General features: G+C 54.2%; 5 protein-coding genes across 5 annotated transcripts; 3 read left to right on the top strand and 2 right to left on the bottom strand.

The window, feature by feature from the left end:
• Positions 1-557: 557 nt before the first annotated feature.
• A1O7_08793 (uncharacterized protein) lies at positions 558-2,384 on the top strand (the record flags this gene model as incomplete). Its single annotated transcript, XM_007762782.1, has 1 exon — positions 558-2,384. One exon carries the CDS (start codon positions 558-560, stop codon positions 2,382-2,384), a length of 1,827 nt encoding a protein of 608 aa, XP_007760972.1.
• Positions 2,385-3,584: 1,200 nt separating this feature from the next.
• A1O7_08792 (uncharacterized protein) lies at positions 3,585-4,088 on the bottom strand (the record flags this gene model as incomplete). The annotated part of the gene is made up of 1 exon (XM_007762781.1): positions 3,585-4,088. One exon carries the CDS (start codon positions 4,086-4,088, stop codon positions 3,585-3,587), a length of 504 nt encoding a protein of 167 aa, XP_007760971.1.
• A 4,144-nt stretch (positions 4,089-8,232) lies between these two features.
• On the bottom strand, positions 8,233-15,462 carry A1O7_08791 (protein pyrABCN; the record flags this gene model as incomplete). Its single annotated transcript, XM_007762780.1, has 2 exons — positions 8,233-11,895; positions 12,214-15,462. The coding sequence occupies 2 exons, from the start codon at positions 15,460-15,462 to the stop codon at positions 8,233-8,235; spliced, it is 6,912 nt and encodes a 2,303-aa protein (XP_007760970.1).
• A 1,368-nt stretch (positions 15,463-16,830) lies between these two features.
• Positions 16,831-20,187, top strand: A1O7_08790 (uncharacterized protein; the record flags this gene model as incomplete). The annotated part of the gene is made up of 1 exon (XM_007762779.1): positions 16,831-20,187. One exon carries the CDS (start codon positions 16,831-16,833, stop codon positions 20,185-20,187), a length of 3,357 nt encoding a protein of 1,118 aa, XP_007760969.1.
• A 470-nt stretch (positions 20,188-20,657) lies between these two features.
• A1O7_08789 (vesicle-associated membrane protein 7) lies at positions 20,658-21,460 on the top strand (the record flags this gene model as incomplete). Its single annotated transcript, XM_007762778.1, has 2 exons — positions 20,658-20,695; positions 20,749-21,460. The coding sequence occupies 2 exons, from the start codon at positions 20,658-20,660 to the stop codon at positions 21,458-21,460; spliced, it is 750 nt and encodes a 249-aa protein (XP_007760968.1).
• Between the last annotated feature and the right edge of the window lie 665 nt (positions 21,461-22,125).

Below are 22,125 nucleotides of genomic sequence, written 5' to 3'. Positions count from 1 at the left end.
GCAGCTTGCATGAACAGCTGTTCATGAGAACAGACGGGGTGAACAACGGTCACATGCGGATCGCTTGGGAAAGACCTGCAAACTCATCACGCATTTTCGATGAAAGCTCCCCTACGATCAGTGCTTACTCGGTAGGCAGTAAAGTCTCATTCTCAGCATGCCGCTGCCTACTGTAACTCGTACTCCGTACCACAGAAAGTGACGCACACCCAAAACGCGACACGAAGTCACGTGGAGAGAAGGCGGCAGTGGCATGACCGTGCGTGTGCTACACAGTACTCCGCAGGCCTCCAGGCACAGTGGGCACTGCGCTGACAATGCCACACCTCAGCTCTGTGCCGTTCTCCTGTTCCTGCTGAGCCCGTCACTCACTCGATGCTTTCCCTTCTATCATTCGTTCTGTGACATGCTTTTGAATCCTGCCTTGATGTCGGAGTAATTCAGAAGTGATGACCATCACTCATGTGCTGAACCTCCCCTCATTCGCTTAACGTGGATTTCGTTCTCTGGTGCTGCGGCACCGTGTATTTCGTTGATCTGGTGTCGATGGATGATTGATGAGTGAGAAGCAGGCACGGCGTCCTCCTGTGGCGCCCAAGCCCTCCTTCATTCGACAACAACAGAATGTCGCGGCTGCTGGAGTCTCTCCGCTGCCCTCGCCCGCCCTCCAGGGTGCCTCTTTGGCATTCCGACCCGCCCCGTTGAAACCTTCTCTACCTAATGCCTCCACATCACATAATCCATCTGCGTCTGCAGGGGCCCTGCTCGCGGCTACCGCTGCCTCGACACGGAAGCAGCAGCAGCCACAGCAGACGCCTCAGCAGACTCAGCAGCATGCCACTCTTCCTCTCCCTCGGGATGCCTCTCTATCCGCGCGCGGCCGAACTCCCACAACAGAAAGACTGCCTGTCGCAGTTGCCGGTCCCAGCTCCGTATCACCTCCTAAGCCTGTGTTCCGCCCACATGCCCCTCGGTCCACGTCTGCCGTTGCCGCCGTTGCCGCTTCTGCGAAAACGAGTCCTGTCCGCAGGCAAGAGTTCAAGAGAGACCTAGGGTCCTATCTTGCGCGACGGGATCCGTCCCAGATTCGAGATCGGGGTACGAGCACGAGCAGCAATAGCGAGGCTTTGCAGTCACTTCAACAGAGTGCGGCTGCTTTGGCCGGGGCGAAGGCCTCCATGACAACAGCACCCGTCCACGTTCAAACTGCAACGGGAGACAAGCAGAGGGACGACCTAAGCTACCTTTCCCATCTTACAATTCCACCAGCACAATCTTCATCGGCTCCCAGCCCTCCTGCGTCTGGCTCTGGTACCGCGGCCGCAGTCACAGCAACTAGGAATGCTGCTCATTTGGAAGCCAGCAAGCGAGCTCTGTCGACATCCCAGGAGAGCAGCCCAGGTGCACCCGTGACCCGATATCTTAGCGCATCTCCTCAAACTATAAGCGGATCATCTGGACCCCAGGTCAAAGTAACCCCTCCATTGACTGACTCAGAAAGCGATAACGGCCGTTCCGGACGTGATTATACCCAGAAGTCTCTACCAGCACCTGTCCCAGTTCATGCCCAACGTGCGGCCATCACAGCACGAGAGGCGGCCAATGCTACAGGTCACAATACCCCCATCCTAGGCCCACGGTCCACCATGACGGTGAGCGCTCTAGCGGACGCTATGGTTGCTGGCTCCTTGGCAGTTTCACACACCGGCTCTCGGGCCGTATCCCCTGCGCCGAAGAAAGTGCCACCACCCGTACCTCGCCGGCGATCACAGTCAGTTGGCGCCTTCTCAAGCGGAAAGCATTTGATGCACTTGCCTGGGATGCGGAGTGACGCAGGGTCGCGTACGCCAAAGCTAAAGCCGCTTCCGGCAAGGCCTATGAGGCACACGTTGCGCTCCTCCCCGGAACGAGATGAACCATACGACGAGAAGAAACGTGGCCGGAAACATTGGCGGCGTCACCCTAATATGCACCACGAAGGCGATCGCAGAAGATGGCGGGACAAGGTTACAGAGCGTGAGAGGAAACGGTACGAAGGTGTTTGGGCAGCCAATAGGGGGCTACTTCTCGATTATGACCTCGACAATGTTGATCACGAGCACAGGAACGATGGCACTTCTGTGAGTGACCTTGTTGTCAATGTTGTGGTACGCGATATCTGGGACCGGAGTCGACTACCCAAGGACGTGCTGGAAGAAATCTGGGACCTTGTCGCACAGCCTAATGTCAAGACCCTCAACCGGGAGGAGTTTGTGGTCGGGCTCTGGCTGATTGATCAGAGACTGAAAGGAAGGAAACTGCCGGTCAAGGTCTCCCAAAGTGTTTGGTCTAGCGTCCGGCACACCCAAGGGGTTAAGATCTCCAGCAAGCCTCTACAGAAATGATATCACTAAATGCACCCAGAGTTGTACACATGCTTCTAGACCTCTCACTTGCCGACGGGTCGTGCACGTAAAGTATCAAAACCACGGAAGAGGCTCCCTTACTCTCGGACATGTCCTTGTCCCGCCCGTCCTTCGAGGTCTCAGAGAGACCTTCCTCGCCCAATCGTATTGATATGCTGTGTACTCCGTACTCGTGTAAACATTGGACGGAGTGCGTGGGTGATCAGCGGATATCTCATCCGCTGGGACCCATGGGTGAGGGCCCCGGCGGATCCACTGACGTGCGTCCCTGCATCATCCATTACTCGTACTTGTCAGATCCGATCAGATCAGCATGGGGGCAAAACCGCGGGCTCAAGTTTGCAGACGGGATCGAGTACGAGTCTAACGTGCTTGCGCTGTGGAAAGGATGTGTACTTTGTAGACGAAAGCGTGAGATGTGCTGGACAGTGAAATGAGCAGTTCATTTTCGGGTCATGTCTCTCTTGCAGTTTTTCAAGGTCGGAAGTTTAGACACCGAGCAGGTCACTCAGTTAGAAACATGTAGACTGGGATCACCATGGATTGAGTACACGAATAGTTGAAGCTCGATCCCGAGAGGGAGAGAGTAAGACTGTTTTGACGGCGCATTGTATCCAAGCCATCTCCTCTCCGTCGGCAAGTCGACATCCACGTAAGCGTGTTGTATAGTACATTTCATCATCCTTCATCAGGCCTCCCCCGCTAAGCCACCGTGAATCGACCGCAAAGGTACCGGCCACAGCGAAGTTCCAGTCTCAACGAGATACGAGTAACGTTTCTGCAAATGCTTTCCCCAGGCTGGCTATCAAAGCCACGACTACCGAGGGCGGCGATGTAGAACCGGTGGTATCTCTTGTGAACGGTGGCGTGGCGTTCAGCTCGGTTACCCTCGTGGTCCTCTTTGGGGTGAGTTTCTCTCGCTCTTCGTCTTCGTCTCTGCTTCCTGACTCGTCTCAGCCGCCGCGCCGCCGGTGGATTCCGCAGCGCCAAGCTCAACTGGAGTCTGCGAATGTGTTGTGTCCTGGGAGATCCTAGCCCAAGAGGTGATAGGAGCGGCGAGAGTCGAAGTCAATATTCGTGATAAGTTGTAGCCTTGCGGCTGATGCATTTACTAGTGGGGTATCAAGCTGTCGTAAAGGTCGTGATCATCAAATAAGAGCCAGAGTCCAGCCCGGTCGTTCAATCATCGCTGTCCACTTCGATGGCCGTCTCCCGCACGGTGACGCGACGGTTCTGCTTCCAGGCTTGGGCCTTCAGCTCGTGCTTGGTTGGTGGCGCTGGAGCTCGGCGTTTGGGTGCCGCCGGCGAGGACTTGGAGTTCTCGACATGTTGCACCTGGTAGGTGACTTTGCCCGAAGCCTGGGTTTGCTCCACGATTACGGTGTCGTCGTCGCCTTCGATATCGAAGATAGCAACGGCATCGTCAGCGTCGGCTTCATCTCCCGAGGAGGCCGAGTCGTCGAAAGGGTCGCTGTCCGTGTCCGAATCGGAGTCGACGAGCACGGTCTCCGATGGGGTGGCCAGGTCGCGAGACCAGCGGCGCACGTTGTCGACTATGGAGGCATGCAGAACAATGCGGTGCAAGTCTGGGGTTTGGCGTCTGCATTCCTTATCGAGCTTGGTTTGCGAGAGATGATATACCTTGTAGGCTTGCATGGCGGGGTTTGAGGGAGTTGAGAGCATGGCGGGTTGACTGTACTGTTGATATTGCTGTCAAGCTTTGCTGATGTGGTGCTTGGCTTGTGTTGGTTGATTGTCGAGTGAGAAGTGGATGGCGAAGAGAGATGGTGTACGGAGTAAGGAGAATATATCTCTCTGATAGAGGAACAAGTCAGGATGGAATAGCCGGGGGTATGGGGCGAGCTATTCAGGATGGATGGAAGTTAGTGTGTTGCGAGTTTGTTGCGACAACAATGGGTTGCAGGGATTAGAGTGATGACCTGAACGAGCCCACTAACCGACCCCCCTGCGCACGTAGTACTCCGTATCGTAGTATCATCAGTCTTCGCGTATGCGGATCGCAAAGTCGGAAGAGACGGCTGTGCTGAGGGCGCAGTCGACGGGCTGCACAGTCGTGAGGTAAGCCTGCAGGGCGTCGTAATGCATTGGCGTTGAAGCAGCAACAGTCTGGCAAGTTTCATCCGGAGCCAGGATCAGCGGCAGACCATGGCTGCACAGCTGGACGAATGATCCGGTCCGATGCCAAATAATGAAATCTTCGAGCCGTGACCTCATCCCGCAGTGCAAGAAATGGACAAGTACGAGCCTATATCGGAGAAGACGAGCGAGGGCTTACTGTAGGCGTGGCCTTCCCCGGATTCGTGTGTTTAGGGGAGCCCAAATGCGCTGCTCGCACCGGAACAACTGAACCTCAGAGGGGGCACGTGAGGCCCGAACACGAGACGAGCACGCCCAAACGTTGATGCGAACCGGAGCACCACGGAGCCAAAGGTCAATGACGTAGCGATAGCCCGGTCCTTCTCCACGCTCTGCAATTTTGTTCCGTGCGCATTCAAACGAATCTCGCAGGACACCACAACCACGACAACCCGGCTATAACGTGCGTCTACAACACTCAAGGAATCAGGTCGCGCACTGTTCTATGCTGACGGGTAATTGTTCTGCGAAGTTGCTCAATTCGCGGACACCACCTGTTTCGGTCACACGCACCCATCAATTAAACGATGAGTAAGGCACTGTCCATGCGCTGTCTACGCATTTCGACCACTTGCTTGGCTGATGCTGGGCGCCGACTACGAATCATGCTCTCACATCCTATGATGACTTGAGCACGCAGAGTTCTTGGCCCTCAGGCGGCCTCCAGATATCGACACCGCTATTCCGTCCACCTTGCTGTGCGCGTTCACTTCCAGTATGCATACGCTCTCGCCCAGGCCAAGGTAAGCCCGATGATCAGGCAAGACGTGCGCATGATTTGCCGTGTAAGGGTTCCCTCAGCACCGTCTATCAGGCCGGCCGGCCGTTGACCACCTCACCGATTACTTGTTTCATTCAAGCGCCCGACGCTATTACTGCCTCTGGTCATCCTCTAACGACTCTCGTGACGGACACTCAATTAGCATGCCGCCAGAAGACGCACAAGAAATCGACGTGAGGAGCTTTGTCAACAACAACTGCACCATGTGGCAGCACACTGTGTCCACAGAGCAACACTCTCGTCCACCACTCGCTGATAGCACTCCATTATCGCGATGACCTCGGCGAGTATGCAGGATATTGGTGCCGGTCTACTCATACGCGTACAAGATCAGGAAACGCCCCGAAAATGGCAGTGCCACTGCACAGAAGAATCCTTCTTCGCTTATACGCTAACCCTCAACTCCTGTTTCCCTACAGCGAACACATTACACCAAGAGATATGGAGCTCTCCTTTCTTTGTCACCAGTTATGGGATTTCTCAAACTGGCGTCCTTTTAGAAATTCATGAGGGTTCTTTGCTTACAATTTGCATCCACCTGGGTGACTTCGGTCTCCAGCCGTCCGCTTTAAGCCCAATCACTGGTGCGAGGAGCTTCATTGTTACGTTTGTGACTGAGCATTTCACAGGACACGGCAGAAAGCTCTAGAGGTCGGTACTGGATTCCGCGCACCAAGACCTGGTGAGTTGGAGTTTCTCGAACTCTGCCCGAGGGCATCCTGGGCTGCGGGCAAACGCCGATTGAAGAACGGAATCCCATGTGCTCCGTACCATGTACCACGCTGCTAACAGGTTTTCATTACGTCGGCCCTTTATCTCCTCGAGTTGTATTATTGCAACTTTGGGGAAGCTCGAAACCTGCCGGTCTAGCAATATTTCACAGGATGTGGTCAACACCGTGTCGATCTCCGTGGAACCGCATGTACGGTCCATCGCGCTAGCCGTACAACGTAGAAACCTGCCTGTCGCTCAATGTCTCCACCTTGGACGGTACCGACTCAGGATTCGGACTCCGCGGATTGATAGCCTTCATGATTCGAAGGTGCTTTTGAGGCTGCAGGTCATCGCAACGTCGGAGATGACTTTCCGGCGCGGAACTCTCCGCTATGTCCACCGCCGAATATCTTGCTTCCCCTCTTTCCGGAACCCCCACGGAATTGGATGCAATGAATATGCCTCATTGTCCCTCCCACGAAAATGGTCGTCCTGTGGGACGTACTGGTTGGTTCAACACCCGACGGTTCGAAAAGGCCCTCGACAAGAAAACAGGCCCTCATGCCTAGCTGGCACAAGAGCCTCACTATACACAGTACTGAGATGGTCACGCGCACATGAGCACGACGAAAACTCGGGTGGTGCAGACCATCAACCTGCGTCAATCCCCAACCCCGCTGCACAGAATCTGAGAGAATCTCTCTCGGCGGGGATTCTGTTTGATCCCGTACAGTCATTGACGCAACGCCATGCTGATAACAACCGGAGCTTACTACACAAATTTCAGCAGAGAAAAAGGACCAAAACGGGATGTCTGTATACTATATGCGGTTAGCCAGGAAGCGCTGGCAGCAAGTTGACGCCTTGGATATCACCGGAACATGAGATAATAGGCAAATCAAATGGCGACGTAGTTATCATTGTCTACCACAGTAGTGCCCTGCAACAGCTGCAGCTGCAGTGACAAAGACACCCGAGATCACGATCTGAGGCTTCCGGCTCATACCGAAAAAGGCAGGCTTACCTTGTCAGTATGTTTGTTGCCAGGGCCGTCCCGATTCCACGCACGGCGTTTTGACTCAGCCAACGCCCTGCCCTTTCTTTTTGCGATAGTGACGGGCACATCGGTCAGCATGGATGGCGCCACTGGGAGGCACTCAGCTAATCCCGCTGCTCGGGGGCGGCACAGTTGTACCTCGTACTAAGCACTCAGAATATCATTACACCACCCACGCAGTGTGTGCTCCAATCCCCACGGATACCCAGGCTACTAGCACCACCCTCGCATGCTCGACCACCCCATGCTTCAAGGGATACAGAACGATCCGGACCTTCGGGAGGACAGCGGTCCTGCTGAGGCTGATGCTTCCTGCAGGTGCACGAGGGTTCAATGCTCTTCACTTCACTGACTTTGTCTGCCTGGACTGGACTGGACAGGACAGGACCGGATCGGAGTGGACTCATTTGTTCGCCAAGGGACGCGTCCCTGATCCCACGGAAACAGTTCAACGCTCAAGACATTGCCTGCTACAGGCATTGTGCCAGGTCGGGGAGAAAGCAAGCACTGTAGTAGCCTAATTAATACCCGGCACAGGAAGAGGTACGATACCCTAGAGTACGCAGAGTGCGATTGCGAGCCCTTGTTGTAGCCTCAGTTTCAGCAGGCGCAGTCCAAGGGCGTCCAGACGACGGTGGAGTGCTACTCCTGCCAAACCTCCCTCGTCGGCGCCTTGGCCGAGAGGTGAGATGCTCGAGGGCCAATTCCGCCAACTGACGCCCGGGCATTTCATTTTAGGAGGCGTAGACACACACCTCGCCACACACATCTCACTCGAACCGGACCGGAAATGTGGCATTGCCTTTCGAATGTCGACGACCTGTATACACAGTAGGTCTCCATGCAGAGAATAGCCGCGAGGCACACGCTCTATGTGTGATTGCGTCTGTGCCTGCCATTCTATGTCTACAATCTATTTTGTCTATACTTTGCTTTTGCTTTTGCTCGTGCTTCCAGTTTTGTTCAAATCAGGCAGTAGTTACAATCTGGTTTGTTTGTGATTCTGGCTCCCACCTCCCAACTCCCTGCGAATTTCAATTTCAGTATTAATGAACCATTTCACGTGTTGCTTTCGTGCTTTTGATTTGTGACGCCACCAACCCCATCGATCCACCTTGTCAATGTGCGAGCACTAGCGCCAACAGCGCCATCCTCGTGTACAACCCATAGCGCATCTGTCTGAAGTACGCGGCCCGCTGGTCAAAGTCCACTTCCTCGCTGATTTCGCGGTTCCGGGGCAACGGGTGCATGACGATCATGCTGCTCTTGGCGTGCTTGAGCACCGCATTGTCCACGATCATCGAGTCCTTCAGCCGCTCGTACTCTTCCAGCGAGGGGAATCGTTCCTTCTGGACACGGGTGCAGTACAGGACATCGCTCTTAGCGACGATGTCGGGCGTCAGCGTGTCCGCTTCGATGGCCAATTGGCCGGACGCGACGATCTGGTCGCGGACCTCGGCGGGTAGGGCCAGCGCGGCAGGTGAGACGAGGTTGATGCGCACTTCGTAGTACTGCAGCAGCTTGACGAGCGAGTGGACGGTGCGGCCGTACTTGAGGTCGCCCGTGAAGGTGACGGTCAGGCCCGTGACGGTGCCCAGTTCTTCTCGGATGGTGAAGAGGTCGAGGAACGCCTGCGTGGGGTGCTCGCGGCTGCCGTTGCCGCCGTTGATGATGGGGACCGGGGAGAATTTGGCGGCCGTGGCGGCGGAGTCGTTGTCCGGGTGGCGCAGGACCACTGCGTCGCCGTAGCAGCCCAGCGTGCGGATGCTGTCTGGTAGCGATTCGCCCTTTTGCGTGCTCGAGTGGTCGGTGTTGATGGCGATCGTGCGGCCTCCGAGGCGCTGCATGGCGGCGTCGAAGGACGCGGAGGTCCGTGTGCTGGGTTCGTAGAACATGGTGCATAGCACGCGGGACTGTAGGATGGGGAGGATGCCCTGACGCTGAACCCCCAGGCGCATCTCTTGCGCGACGGTGAAGAGGATGTGCAGATCTTGGCGGGTGTATTGGTTGACAGAGAGGACGTGGCGGTTCTTGAATGGCGACGAGGCAAGCAGCGACAGTAGCGAGGGAGAGATGGTGGACTGGGGCTGCGGTTGATACAAGGGCGCCACAGTGGGGAGAATGGGACTGGATGCCGTCGGTGGTGCCGGTAGGAGCTCGTCCATGGGCCGAGCGCGGACGATGGGCCTGCTTCTTGCGCTTACTGACACGCGTCTGTTGTCTAGCACAGAAGTCTTTCTGTCTAATGGACCTTCGACCTGCGGTTGCATTACCGGTGAGGTTGACCCAGCCACGGCTGTGACAGGCACATGGGACGACATATCGGAGCCTCGAGGACCATCGAGGAGGACCTCGCCATCCAGACAGGCAGTATGTCCTTGGAACATGACTCTTGAAACCGACCCTCGCAATGTTCTTCCGACGAAGGGCGACCACACATCTCCAACCTGAAGCACATACGGTCGGTCGATATCGATCTCGACAGAGGTGGAACTCTGATCGTGCAGCTCAAAAATGGCCTTCGGATTGTCGTGGAGACGTGTGGTGACGTCCTCCATGGTCATCTTTCCTTTCGAGACGGCTGTGAGCAGCAGCGGGAGAGCATCAGTAATGCCGACGGTGGGCACCGCCTTGTCGCCTGCAATCTGGTACGGGAGGCTGCCAATAGAGAAGACGTCAATTGTGGGCAGATGGTCCCACAGCGCTTTTTGATCAGCAAGTGTAGGCAGCGCGTGACAGTCTGGATAGTCGGCTTGCGACAGGAAGAGGCTGTAGATTGACACATCACATGTGACTTTCAAACCTTTTTCCTTGGACAGTGCCACCAGACTGATATCGTCTTTCGAGGTGATGTTCACAACGTGGACCTTTCGGTCATGGAGGCTGGCCAGTAAAAGAATCGAGGCTAGGTCCGTAGTCTTTGCATCAGTCACAATCGGCTTGTACGAAGGCCAAGTGCTGAAATGAGCAGTGACTGTCGCGACCTTGTTGATGTTACCAGACGAGAGATGATTGAATGGGATGAACAGTGATCCGACCTCCCCCTTCACAGGAATGATCTGCTCCGAGTTGCCACCCGTCGCGGCGACGGAGAAGTTGAAGTCGCAGTACGCTCCGCCATGGGCCGCATTGTGCTGAGCAATTTTGAGAGATCTGGCATCCGTAACTGCGCCCTCGACGCCAACAGGCATGACTCGGATCATGCTGAAGCCCGCTGCTATAGATGCTTTCGTGACAAGAGAGAAGTCGGGCGATCCTTTTTCGGTAATGCCAGGGACGAAAGCAGCGACATTGATGAGTCCTGGGAGCACTACAGTTCGGTGGCTTGTCTGAAAGTCGATATTGCGGATGTTCAGGTCATAGTGCCTCGCCAGAGCCTCGATCAGGATCTTCGCAATCTTGACGTTGGTGATCAGAGGAGTTTGGTAGTCGACTGCCATTCTCCGGGTCCGATATCCTTTGCTCATGTAGTTGGCTGGTCTCCTGAATCTATTGTTGGAGGGCAGGTTGATGTAGAGATCAATCATGTTGCTGGCCAGATGTTGGCTCAGTGAGTATTCTGACTTTTGGTCTTTCTCCTCGCTACCAAGGACTTCCAGGTACTTGACCTTGATACCGTGCTCTTCGAGGAAATCAGCCGTGCCTGACGTCGCAAACAGCTTGTAGCCCATCTGGTGCAACTTGCGGACCGATGGAAGCATTTCCATCTTGTCTTTGAAGGATCCGATGGAGAGTAAGATGTTCTTCTCGGGCAGCTTGAAGCCGGTCGAGATGGTTGCCTTGATATACGCTTCATAACGGTCTCGCCCGAATGAGGCAACTTCTCCAGTCGACGCCATCTCGACACCCAAGACCGGATCGGCACCGGAGAGGCGAGAAAAGGAGAATTGTGGCGCTTTGACACCCACGTAATCTGGCGGGAGATTCACAGGTGGATATGGAGTAACAGACTTGCCCATGATGACATTGGTGGCCATCTCGATAAGATCAACGCCCATGACCTTCGAGACGAAGGGGAAGGATCGCGATGCACGCACATTGCACTCGATGACCTTGATCTCGTTGTCCTTTGCAATAAATTGGATGTTAAAGGGACCTGTGACATTAAGCGCATTCCCGATCTTTCGTGTTGCTTCCTCAATCCTCGCAATCGTCTCAGGCTCAAGATCTTGTGGGGGACATATGAGCGTTGCGTCTCCCGAATGGACACCAGCGTTCTCAACATGCTCAGAAATAAAATGTCCTGTCACAACGCCATCCTTGGCGACCGCGTCCATCTCGATCTCTTTGGCGTTCTCAATGTATTTCGTAATCACCACCGGGTGGTCCCTCGACACAGCCACTGCTTGGTTGAGGTAACTTTCGAGATCGTCCTTGGAATATACCGTGTTCATCGCTGCGCCTGAAAGTACATAAGACGGCCGGACGAGGACGGGATATTTCACCTTCTCGCAGAAGTCCAGGGCATCGTCAATGCTGGTAAGTTCTTTCCATGCTGGCTGATCCACGTTGATTCTGTCGAGCATACGCGAGAACTTGTACCGGTTCTCCGCCGAGTCGATCATCTCCGGCGATGTGCCCAGGATCCTCACATTCAGTCTGTGCAAGGGCAGCGCAATGTTGTTTGGTGTCTGCCCGCCCACGGAAATGATCACACCGCTGGTTGACTCGAGCTGGTAGATGTTCAGGACTGACTCGAGATCGATGTTTTCGAAATAGAGTCGGTCAGCTTGGTTGTAATCAGTGCTTAACGTCTCCGGGTTATACGTGGGGGAAGTTAGCTTATGGTTCGACAAATAAATAATGCAGAGAAGAAGCAATCGAGTAACTTGTTGAAGAAGCAGTGAAGATCAATGCAGAAGGGAAGAATAGAATCCAAGATCGCGGTTGGTGATTCCCACTCAGGCGAGCTTGGAGCTCGACTGAGTGGTGGCGGCCACAGCCCGACGATGACGGGCGGTCTTCTTGTGGCGCCTCAGGTTTGATCTGTGGATGATGAGGCCACAGGGGAATGCATTTCAAAAGGGTCTCCTCGACGCTGGCGATTTGAGACGCAGGTGCGTTCGAACGAGCACAACAAATGAAGAGAATCAACTTACATTTACCATAACAGTCTTGTAGCCCTGTTGTCGAAGAGTACGGATGGCCCTCACTGAGCACCAATCGAATTCGACGGAAGAGCCGATCCTGTAGACACCTGACCCTAGCACCATCACGCCATGGTCGGTGAAGAGGACATCGTGTTCTGTGCCGTTGTAGGTGAGATAAAGGTAATTCGTATAAGCAGGAAACTCTGCCGCCACAGTGTCAATCTGCTTAACGAATGGGTGGATACCAGCCTCAGCTCTCAAGCGCCGCACGGCCAGCTCATTTGAGTTCCAATAGCGCGCCAGCTGTCTGTCTGAGAAGCCAAGTCGCTTTGCCTGCCGAAACAGAGGCAGGGGTACGGTGGTCGCAGTGAAGGTGGACATGTGCTTTGCAAAATCGCTGAGACCCTTGAGTCGCGAGAGGAACCACTTGTCAATCTTGGTCATCTCCCAAATTTTGTCTACCGAATAGCCTGCATGCATGGCATTAGCGATAGCAAACATGCGCTGGTCCGAAGGAGTCTGCAATTCGTCGTCGACCGACATCAGAGGATTGGGTACGTCTGAGAAGCCCAAGTTGTGGAAGTCAACCGAACGTATAGCCTTTTGGATGGCCTCCTCGAAAGTCCTACCGATCGCCATGACCTCGCCGATACTCTTCATCGAAGAACCCAGTTGAGTCGAGACGCGGGTAAACTTCTTCAGATCCCAGCGTGGAATTTTGACGACGACATAGTCAAGTGATGGCTCGAAGCAAGCGACTGTCTTCTTCGTTACTGAGTTATTGATCTCGTTCAGTGGGATTCCCAAGCCCAGCTTGGCCGCGATGAACGCCAGAGGATAGCCCGTAGCCTTTGATGCAAGGGCTGAAGATCGCGACAGTCTGGCATTGACTTCGATAATGCAATACTCCCTGGAGAAGGGGTTGAGGGCGTACTGGATGTTGCATTCTCCCACTACGCCAAGATGACGGATGACATTGACTGCTGTTGTACGCAGCATATTATAGTCTTCATCTGATAGCGTCTGAGACGGTGCAACAACAATCGAGTCGCCAGTATGGATACCCAAGGGGTCGAAATTCTCCATGTTGCAGACAGTGATACAGTTGTCGCGGGCGTCTCGGACCACCTCGTACTCAATTTCCTTCCAGCCCTTCATACTTCGCTCAATAAGCACTTGGGGACTTGCTGCGAAGGCTTTTGTACAAAGCTCGCGTAGTTGATCAAGGTTGTCGGCGAAACCACTGCCGAGGCCACCTAGGGCGTAGGCTGCTCTCACAATGACGGGAAAGCCGATGTCCTGTACAACATGCATCGCTTCTTCCAAGGTCGAAGCCGATGCTGACTTGGCACATTTCTCTCCAATGGACTCCATACTTCGAGCAAAGAGTTCACGGTCCTCTGTGGTGATGATGGTATCAATCGGAGTTCCAAGAACTTTGACCCCCAGAGCTTCGAACTCATCTTTAAGCTGAATCCCTACTTGCAGAGCAGTCTGACCACCAAATGTGCAGTAGATACCATCTGGTCGTTCGTGTTTGATGACCTTGCGAACAAAATCTGCGTTCACGGGGAGGAAATAGACTTTGTCGGCCAAACCTTTCGAAGTCTGTATAGTGGCAATGTTGGGGTTGATCAAGACAGTGTAAATACCCTCTTCCTTCAAGGCTTTGATAGCCTGACTTCCGGAGTAGTCGAATTCTCCAGCTTGGCCGATGCTGAGACCGCCACTTCCGAGGACAAGGACTTTTTTGACGTTAACCCGAGGGTGGGCTCGCTCATTTTCTTCGACCGTACCACCTGGGAAACTGACCGGTTCCAACAGGGCTTCTACCGAGTCAATGCTCTTCATGATGGCATCAATGAAGACATCAAACAAAAACTCGGTGTCCCGGGGGCCCGGGGTTGACTCGGGGTGAAATTGCACGCTGAAATATGGTCGAGACACGTGTCGGATACCTTCGTTGCTGCCATCATTTGCATTCACGAATAGCTCCTCCCACCCATCTGGCAGTGTCATGGAGTCGACAGCGAACCCATGATTTTGCGAGGTAATGTAGCACCTTCCTGACAATAGGTTCGTGCACGGGATGTTGTGGCCACGGTTACCGAACTTCATCTTCAATGTGTCGGCACCAGCTGCGCGGGCAACTAACTGATGTCCAAGACATATCCCGAAAATGGGTGTCCGTCCCTCCTTCATGGCTGCCGCAATGTTTTTGACTGTGGGTGTCATCATTGCAGGATCTCCAGGCCCATTGGATATGAAAAGTCCGTCGTAATCTTTCCCAGCCAGCGCTGGAAAGTCATAATCCCAGGGAACTACAATGACCTCGACTCCGCGTGCTAACAGACATCGAAGCTGGTTGTATTTGAGACCCACATCCACAACCACCACTCGAACAGGTCTACCAGATGGATGAAGAAGAGCTCGAGATCTCGGAGGGGAGTAGACTTTAGGATCCTTCACAGACACCTCTGCCACTAGGTTTCTCTTGTTCTGGTCATGCCACTCGACTTCTTCTACCTGCTCTCGCCAGTTTTGCGGGCCCATCACCACGTCTCCATCTGGCAAGGGATTTGACTTGACGCCGTTGGTGAGCTTCGATTTCGGAGACGGCCTTGCTTGTAGAAGTCGGCCTAGCATACTGCCTTCTTCACGTATGATCTTCGTCAAAGCTCGAGTATCGATGCCACATATTGCGGGGACTCCTTGTTCTTTCAACCAGGTGCCAAGAGAGGAAGTCGCCAGATGATGGGAGTAACTCTCGCCGGCGTATGAGGCAACGACCAGGCCGCCGATGTGGATCTCGTCGGACTCGAAGTACTTGGGAAGATCACCGAGCAATTCATCTAGCGTGTCCCTAGATGGGACACCATAGTTGCCGACCAAGGGAAAAGTGATGACCAAGAGTTGACCGCGATACGATGGGTCTGTGATGGACTCTGGATAGCCGACCATGCCGGTCTGAAAGACGAGTTCTCCAGAGACACTCTTGTTGGCACCGAAGCTGAGCCCTTCGAAGACCTGGCCATCTTTCAGTTCGAGGTATACCTTGGGTTGCTCATCCTTGAAGCTTTGACTCGTAGCCATCAGATTAAGACCGTCCATAGCATCGCCATCTACTTGGTAATTCGGGGAGAAGGGACCGTCGATGCTGCTGAGCCCAACAGAAGCAGCCACAGTTGGGCTCTGAGGCAAGTTGCTGTCACTCGACGTGGGCCGGCCATCGACAGTAATTGAGACTGTCCGACTCATGGTGAAAGGCGTGGGTTGACCGCTGTCGATGCAGCAGCCAGGTGTTCAGGGGAGCATTTGAAGACGAGGTTATATGCTCGCCAGTGGGTATGGGCCTTGGACAACAGAACTACAACAACTACATGATAGACAGTTTCAATAATGAGTTCACATTGAGAAAGAAAATGTTCCTCAAACTTTTGATGCCAAGAGAATTTTCAGCCAATCATGGAGTGACCGTAGCCATGCGCTAATGCCACTGCCCGTTAGCTCGCTTTTTTTGCTTTCTCTGGCGCCGAGTGACAGTGAGTCGGTGACGACTCCGGTTCTTGCAGTGCACGAAAGTTGAGTGACAGCTAGGCGGCGGTTAGGTGACATGCAACCTGTTCTAACGGCTGTGTTTCGCACACCAGGGAAATGTGAATCTAGGAGTCGACTCCTGCACACCAGTATCCGGACCGAGTATGTACCTAGGGGAGATTCTGATATACTGATTCTCCTCCCCACGCAGTTCCCGTGAATGACGAGCTTCCATCGCTGCAAATCGCTACTCCACGCTGTGCCCCCAAATATGCCGCTGCATCCCCAGCTGCAAGCAACCGAGAAATTCTGCACGCTTACTGCGACCTTGCCCGCCTTTGCAGCTGCAATGGGGGCTCCCCCAATCAGATTATGCATCGAACCCTCGGTGCCCTTATCTCTACCGAGCCTCCACCACCTCTGAGCCAGTACTTGAGGTCACCAAATACACATTTTGTTCAGATGACCTTGGCCTCACTCGTAGGCCACCAACTTTGTCTGTACACCGTACCAGTCTTTTCCTCGATCGTCACATGCAGATGTATTGCTGCTCTTGATGCGGTTGTCACTTCTAGCACCCAGGAATGCAAGTGTTAGTGCTAAGGTGGAGTGCAGGTGGGATGGCACTCCAATCACCACACTGCCATCCCTCATCTCCCATTCCCAAGCTCCTACAAAGATCGCGACTATCAAATCTCGCCGAAGGCCTACCCCCTCCCACCCTCTGCTTCTCGCCTTTTCCCAAGCCCATTTGCTCCGAGTCGTCTCAGACTGTTTCCGCAGAGTCTGTTCTTGCGCATGCGCCGGCGTTGAAATGCATTGCAGCTCTTCTTCCCATATTATTACGCGTCTGCGCCACTAAAGAACCTTGCGCTATTTGCTCGGGCTTCACATACCTACCACGTTCCACTAATTTCTAAAGCCCCGACCATGCTGTCCTTTTCCCTCCGGCGATCTGCAAGAACTCGGAGACATCGTGATCACTCCCCGTTCTCCTCGACCTATACTCCGACGACGCGTTCCCCCGAAACTTTACGAAATGCTCCTCGACGCCGAAGACGGTCACCCTACGAACAATATGATGAGGCGATGGAAGATGAGGGGAATGATAGCGAAGAAGGAGGCGACGAGGAAGAGTTAGACGATGAAGACGGAGCTGATGCTGGGCGCGGCGACGAGGATGAAGACGGCCTCGACGATCGCGAACCCCTGCTTCCAATCTTTTCAACAGCCCACCTGGATGCCATACCGGTCTTTGCTCTTACCCATGCCATTCGATTGTTGGTTACCTCTCGCTGCGACACGGTCTTGTCCTGGGAGCAGCTCCGAGCTCCTCAGATCTCGCAGTTCCTTGTGAAGCCAATAGAACAAGAGATTCGCAACAATCATCTCAATGCTGCCACACATTATGCTCTTATGGCCAACTGTCTTCAGTATGGAAAAGAAGCTGCTATGTCCTCGGGCAACAGTGGGACGAATAGAACTCGTGCCATGGTCTGTGAGCTGCTCGCCATCAAGATGCTTAGAGACTTCTCTACAAGAGGACTGATTGACGCTTTGTCGTACGACTTTGACCCTCTACAGGGACAGCTGGACGCGATGCCGCATACTCAGGACGAACGGAGATCCACCGTGATTTCCAGAAGAGGAACCCAGCGCCCAGCAAGGATATCCTGCTTCGAAATCGCCATCCGTGCTCAGGCCAAGAAGTTCCTCTCTCATCCCATGGTGGTGAAGCAGCTGGAAGCGATCTGGGCCGGCACTATCGTCTTTCACTCTGCTGCCGACAACCTGCATCGCCAGTATCCACCTACGAGCAAACAGCTAAGGAGCTATGGGACAAGTGGCGGGAACTCAACCAGCAAGCTAGTGCCTATAAGCATTGAAACTCAACCTGCGCGGAGAGCTGTCACGCTCTACAACCCTCGCGATGCCTCGCTCTTCAAATTGTCCCGGTTGCGTGTCCCTCGATACCGCAATATTCTCTCCACCTTGTCCTTTGCCGTCCTTCTCAGCTTGTTTGTGGCGGTCCTTGTGGAACGATCGCTGGAGATCACGACACTCGAAGTCATTTTCTGGTTTTGGGCGGCGGGATACATGCTCGATGAGATCGTGGGCTTCAACGAACAAGGCTTCAGTCTGTACATCGCGAGCTTCTGGAATACATTCGACCTGGGAATCCTTGTCCTGCTTCTTGTCCACCTGGCGCTCCGTCTGTATGGCATACTGATGCCTGACGTGAGGAAACACTATGTGGCCAACATGGCGTACGACGTGCTCGCCGCTGACGCCATCCTGCTGTTTCCCAGGCTGTTCTCTGTTCTTGATCATTACCGCTACTTTTCGCCGCTCCTGATTGCATTTCGATACATGGCCGCCGACCTCATTGCAGTCTCACTTTTGATCCTGATCAGCTGCAGTGGTTTCTTTGTTGCGCTGACTTTGTCTTTCGGCAATGATGGCGTTGACACTCCTAGCTCGGTGGCATATGCGCTGCTTCAGATGCTGATGGGTTTCACACCTGCAGCATGGGACCGATGGAACGAATACAATGCCTTGGGAAAGACCATCCTGACATTGTTCTTGTTCATCTGTCACTTTCTCGTGGTCACCATCTTGATCACTGTACTGACGAATTCCTTCATGGCAATCGTCCGGAACGCGAATGAAGAACATCAGTTTCTGTTTGCAGTCAACACCATCTCCCACGTCAAATCCGATGCTCTCTTCTCCTATGTCGCACCGACCAACATCTTGCAGTGGCTCTTGGTGCCTCTGCGGTACTGTGTTCCTTTCCGGCAGTACGTCAAAGTTAACAGAACTATAATCAAAATCACCCACTTACCGCTGTTATTCTCAATCTTTGTGTACGAGAAGACTATCCTGCAGTCGACAGTGTACGACAGTATTGATCTTGTCGACCACCGAAGCAAAGAGAAAAGGGCGCCCAAATTCCCGCGTCTGACTAGGGCCCCTTCCATCGCGACTTTCAGACAAGATAGGGCGCTTGAGGAGGTATTCAGACAGCCTTTTGATGCCACGGTACGGAGCGCCCAGCGACGTCGCGATCTTCGCAAGGCGAGCAACGTGGTGAACACATGGATGAGCAAAATGGGCGACGATACTGTGGAGCCCCCACAGGAGCAGGACAGGCAGGTTGTCGATCTACTAGAGGCCGAAAAGTCGTCCTCCCGCCGCCCACGCCACTTCAGCCGAATTCGCGATTTCTCGCGCCGCACAATGTCAGTTGTATCTGACCCGGCTGACTTTACAGCCGCTGCAAATGTCTTGTCTCCAGCCGAAAGACAGCCAATGATGGTGACGCCGTCGGCCATGGAAGAGCCCAGTCACCACACGGATGCGGATGGAGACGATGAACTACACACAAACGATGAGGTTGACGAGGAAGAAACCACAGCATCCGAAACTCGACCGCCAAAAGAGGTTGAACGAGAGACATATAACAGAGCTCCGGCCGTTGTTGAGCGCCATGACTACTTCACATCTAAGCAGTCGCCAAAAGCTCCCGAACCCAACGACGATCAGTCTGCGGTGACAAATCCCCACGCCAGGCTTGCTAAGGCGTATTCTCCCAAGCATGGGCATCCCTCACACACGCGCAACGTGTCAACCGCAACGACGATTTTCAGACCAGTGTTGGACTCCAGCACTGAGCAATCTTCCTCGGTTGGGGGCACAATAGCTCCAGTCACCAAGGCACAGGCCTCGGCCCAAGGATCAGGAACTCGGACACCATTTTCCAAACCCAGATCACATACTCCAGGCCACAGGACACCAAAGCGACCTACAGCAGGCCCGACTCGGATGCGGCCGGTTCTCCCTGGTAAAAGTGACCAAGCCTTTCGATCGACTCCGAATCTTGCCGGACTGCTACCAGTCCAAGGACAACCTCGGCGGAGACCATCGCTTGAACTGGATCTGGTGTCAGACATAGGTGATAACCAAGCAGTCGGTGGCGGCTTTATTGGGGCGCTACCGAGTTCCTTTGCCGCCCATGTGGCGAAAGAGGCAGCCGAGTCACGACATGCCAAGGAGCAGAAAGAGCAGCAGGAGATGTTTAGCAAGATCATGATGGCTAGGATGAACTCGTTGGAAGAAAGTTTCCGAGATGTCATTCACGAGATGCGGAGCCAGCTGCGGCACGGTAAAGGAGCCAGCCAGAGTCGTGGACGCGGTCGTAAAGACCGGCTGGGAGAAAAGGAGGCTATCCGGCCAGCCACGGCAGGTGCTGATGCGGAAGGAGCTAGACCTGGGTCAAGCAGGACACCGGAAAAGGGCACCTTAGCTCAACCCCAGCCAGGTGTGACGGTGACTGGGACGGCAAAGAAGCAAGTAGAGGAGCTAGGTCGAATTCCAGCCCACGACAGGCCCATGCTCCTTGATGAAGATCAGGAGACGCACACCTTGGAAAGACCGGTCGTGTAATATTTGGGCGGATGCTCTGTTTTTGCGTTGATACCCCATCCGGCCTAAGAAAGCTGGGTCATAGGCGTGGAGATCAAGTAGTATTTTGGCGCTCTACAATAACTGGGTGCCCCTACCCACTGTCATAGCCCTGAGCCTGGTGAGCCTGCAAGGCTGCGTGCGCCACGTGGCCACTGACTTTAGTTAGCGTGCTTAGCCACTGTTTGCCGCCACTCCTTTTAGCGGGACTGAGTGACGCAACTGCACAAGCGCACCTGGTGCACCTACTGTAACACCCTGCGCAGTGAGTGGCCTGGGCCTAGGGAGCAGCAACAGGGACAGTCGGTTGAAGTCCTCTCGCTCGTGCCTCGACAACCCTTTCTCTCATCAGCCCCAACGCCAACTATCGTTTCAACTGACAACCTAAAAGAACGCTCGATACTCGTGCCATATCTCCAATCACTACAGGACAGCGCCTAGCGCCTCCGAACATGGCCTCAAGTTCAGGCCAGTCAAACCAGTTGCTCTAGTAAGTGCACCTGTTGCATGCTCCGATGGTCACCTCCTGACAGCACATTACAGTGCATGCATCGCCCATGGCACGACCATCCTGACCGAGCACACCTCACCCGGCACGTCATCGTCGTCGGCCTCGTCTCTCGCCTCAGTCATCCTCCCTAAAATCTCCCATGCTAGTCCAGCAAAGCTCACGTATACACACGATCGGCTGTTCGTGCACTATATAGCCGACTCTCCTTCGTCGACCTCGAATGGCTCGGACGAACAGCTTTCAAGCCATGCAGCTCTCACCTACCTCGTGGTGGCACAGACGGAGATGGGACGGCGCATACCCTTCGCTTTCCTGCTCGAACTCAAGAAGAAGTTCCTGACGCAATACAAGCCTGAGTCGACGGACTTTCAGTCTCTCCCGGCGTACGGCACGGCAGCGTTCAACTCCACGCTCAAGGCCATGATACAGCAATACAACACGGCGCCTCCCAGCGACGCGCTCACGAACGCACGCAAAGAAATTGACAGTGTACGGGATATCATGACGGAGAACATTGAGCGGGTGCTGGAGAGAGGGGAAAGGATTGATCTGTTGGTGGATAAGACTGATCGGCTTGGAGGTAGCGCAAGGGACTTTCGGGTACGAAGTAGGGGGCTTAGGCGACAGATGTGGTGGAAGAACGTTCGGGTCATGGTACTGCTGGTGGTTGTGGTTATCTTCCTGATCTATCTGTTCGTTGGGTTTGGCTGTGGTCTGCCAGCGTGGAGCAAATGTGTGGGATAAGGACGACTCCAATCCCGCTCGAGAAGGACCGATGTCTCTTTCGCACAATTCTAGGGCTGTACAGTATTCTCGGACCGCGCTTCAGGACTACTGGTCTGAGGTCATACTTGTTGCTGCGGTGGTGGCGGCGATGTATTGAGATGACCTCGCTTCCGCTACCACCATGCCATGCTCTACTCGTTGCTATGCCAGTTTCTGTGAAGAAGCACCCAACATCCTATATCGCCAAGAGACAAATGAAAGCACGATGCGTAGAACGTCAGGCAGGAGGAGTTGTGTTTGTCGCTTGACCGGGCAGGCCGTAGGGCGGGTGGCCGGTGGCAGCCGCGTATGGAGTCGGTGGGAGCCACGACCCACCGTGCGCCGTACTGTCTCGTACTGTGTAGTTCGGCTTTCTCTCCACTTCATCTTTTGCGTGTTTTCCGTCATCAAACGCACCCAAATCGCACCTTGCTGCAATCTGTCTATTGAGTCTGGTTCTTCATTGTCCAAAGGTTTGCTTGCGGGAGCCAAACGATGGCGTAGAGTGAGCTCGTGCAAGAATGGGGAACACACGGCGCCAGGCTTTTGCTTGCCTGTCCGCCTACTGTTTTCCTATGAATGAACAGCGCCATCCCTGCGAGCACTTTCTTCTCGCCATTGGTCCCTTTGCTGCATGGAGTGGA

The sequence above is a fragment of the Cladophialophora yegresii genome (genome assembly GCF_000585515.1).
Source record: "Cladophialophora yegresii CBS 114405 chromosome Unknown aczIN-supercont1.6, whole genome shotgun sequence".
Classification (NCBI taxonomy): Eukaryota; Fungi; Ascomycota; class Eurotiomycetes; order Chaetothyriales; family Herpotrichiellaceae; genus Cladophialophora; species Cladophialophora yegresii.
The sequence above is the reverse complement of the archived record's forward strand: the minus strand, read 5'-3'. Positions and strand labels throughout refer to the sequence as shown.